The sequence below is a fragment of the Belonocnema kinseyi genome, chromosome 8 (genome assembly GCF_010883055.1).
Source record: "Belonocnema kinseyi isolate 2016_QV_RU_SX_M_011 chromosome 8, B_treatae_v1, whole genome shotgun sequence".
Classification (NCBI taxonomy): Eukaryota; Metazoa; Arthropoda; class Insecta; order Hymenoptera; family Cynipidae; genus Belonocnema; species Belonocnema kinseyi.
The window spans coordinates 114016714-114018144 of NC_046664.1; the positions used below are offsets into that span (position 1 = coordinate 114016714).

General features: G+C 50.2%; 1 protein-coding gene across 1 annotated transcript; it reads left to right on the forward strand.

Annotated features, from left to right (window-relative positions):
• The first annotated feature begins 249 nt into the window (after window positions 1–249).
• Window positions 250–1431, forward strand: LOC117178661. Its single transcript, XM_033370085.1, has one exon. The coding sequence runs from the start codon at window positions 250–252 to the stop codon at window positions 1429–1431; it is 1182 nt and encodes a 393-aa protein (XP_033225976.1).

Consider the following 1431-nt stretch of genomic DNA (forward strand, 5'->3'; position numbering starts at 1 on the left):
CTGAACACAATGAGAAACCCCGGACTGATCATCGACCGGGTACAATGAGGTGTACGTCCTTCAAAGAGGCCACCTTAACACGGAAGCCTCCAGTCGGACAACATTGAGAAGACCAAGCTGGCAGAGATGTTTGAAGCCGAGGCACGGCTTACTGGCCTTATTCCCATGTTCTTGAAGTAATGCGAAAACGGATGCCGGGAACTTGGGTTGGTAAGGAGCCAAAAGAACGAAATAGGCGAGCTACTACGGATGCTTACGGATGCCATAAAAGGTATGGAATTCCATGCCAAGGACAGGAGGAACCTTGATAAGGAGATAAAGGATGGAATAAAGTTAGCACTTAAAGCATTAAACGGTTTCAGCCAATCACTGTTACAGACAGGGCTTGAATTGCCAAACCCTGTAGATGCTATCCCAAGCACCAGCGATCGTGTTTCTGTTTCCCAGAAACCTTTAGTGGACCAGAGCTCCGCCGAGAGGACTCCGGTCTCGAACACGAAGAGAAAGAGACCGGCCACAAACACGCCGAGTCCTAGCAGCGAAGAGATGCTCAGGCCTACTAAGAAGCCACAGGTTTCAGGTGCCACTCAGGAATGGGTGGACGTGCCGAAAAAAAAGAAGAAGAGAGATCGCAAGGCCCAAGCCGACACTGCGGAAGCCGGCAAAAGGGACTCTAGAAGAAAAAAGCGCCGAAGAACACGGCCAGAGGCTGTTATAATACAGCCTGTAGTTGGTCGCAGTTACGCGGAAGTGGTTACGGACATTAAGAAGTCCGTAAACCCTGAGGACATGGGGGTGGAGATTAAGGCTATCCGGAAAACTCTCCAAGGGGGTGTTTTGCTGGAATTTGGCAAGACCACTACCGCCCAAAAGAAGTCAGAATTCAGTGAAGCCCTGCGAGGCGTGATAAAGGAGACCGGAGTTGTGCGTCAGCTAGCACCGCGGACGCAAATCCAAATCTTCGATTTGGACATCGCCACAACTGTAGATGAAGTGCAGACGGCCCTTCATACTGCATTGAAGCGTGAAACGAGAGATGATTTCATTATCAATATGACAAAGAAGGACACCAGGGGGAGTCTGATGGCCTTCGTCCAGATGAAGGTTTCAGATGCCAAAGAGCTTTTACAGCAAGGCCATGTAAAAGTTGGCTGGGTCAGATGCCGAATTCGGGAGAAAGTGCGTGCGGTTCGCTGTTTCCGCTGTTTCGACTATGGTCACACGGCAGCCGAATGTAAAGGTGCGGACCGAAGCAAATTGTGCTGGAAGTGTGGCACAGAAAACCACCAAGCAAAGAGCTGCACAAAAGAGCCAACATGCGTTCTTTTTACAGAAAGAGGAGGTAGCTGCACTGTGGATCACATAATTGGTTCTGCCAAGTGTGTGGTCTACAGAGAGGCTGACCGAAAGTGCAACCAGTCGAGGCGATGA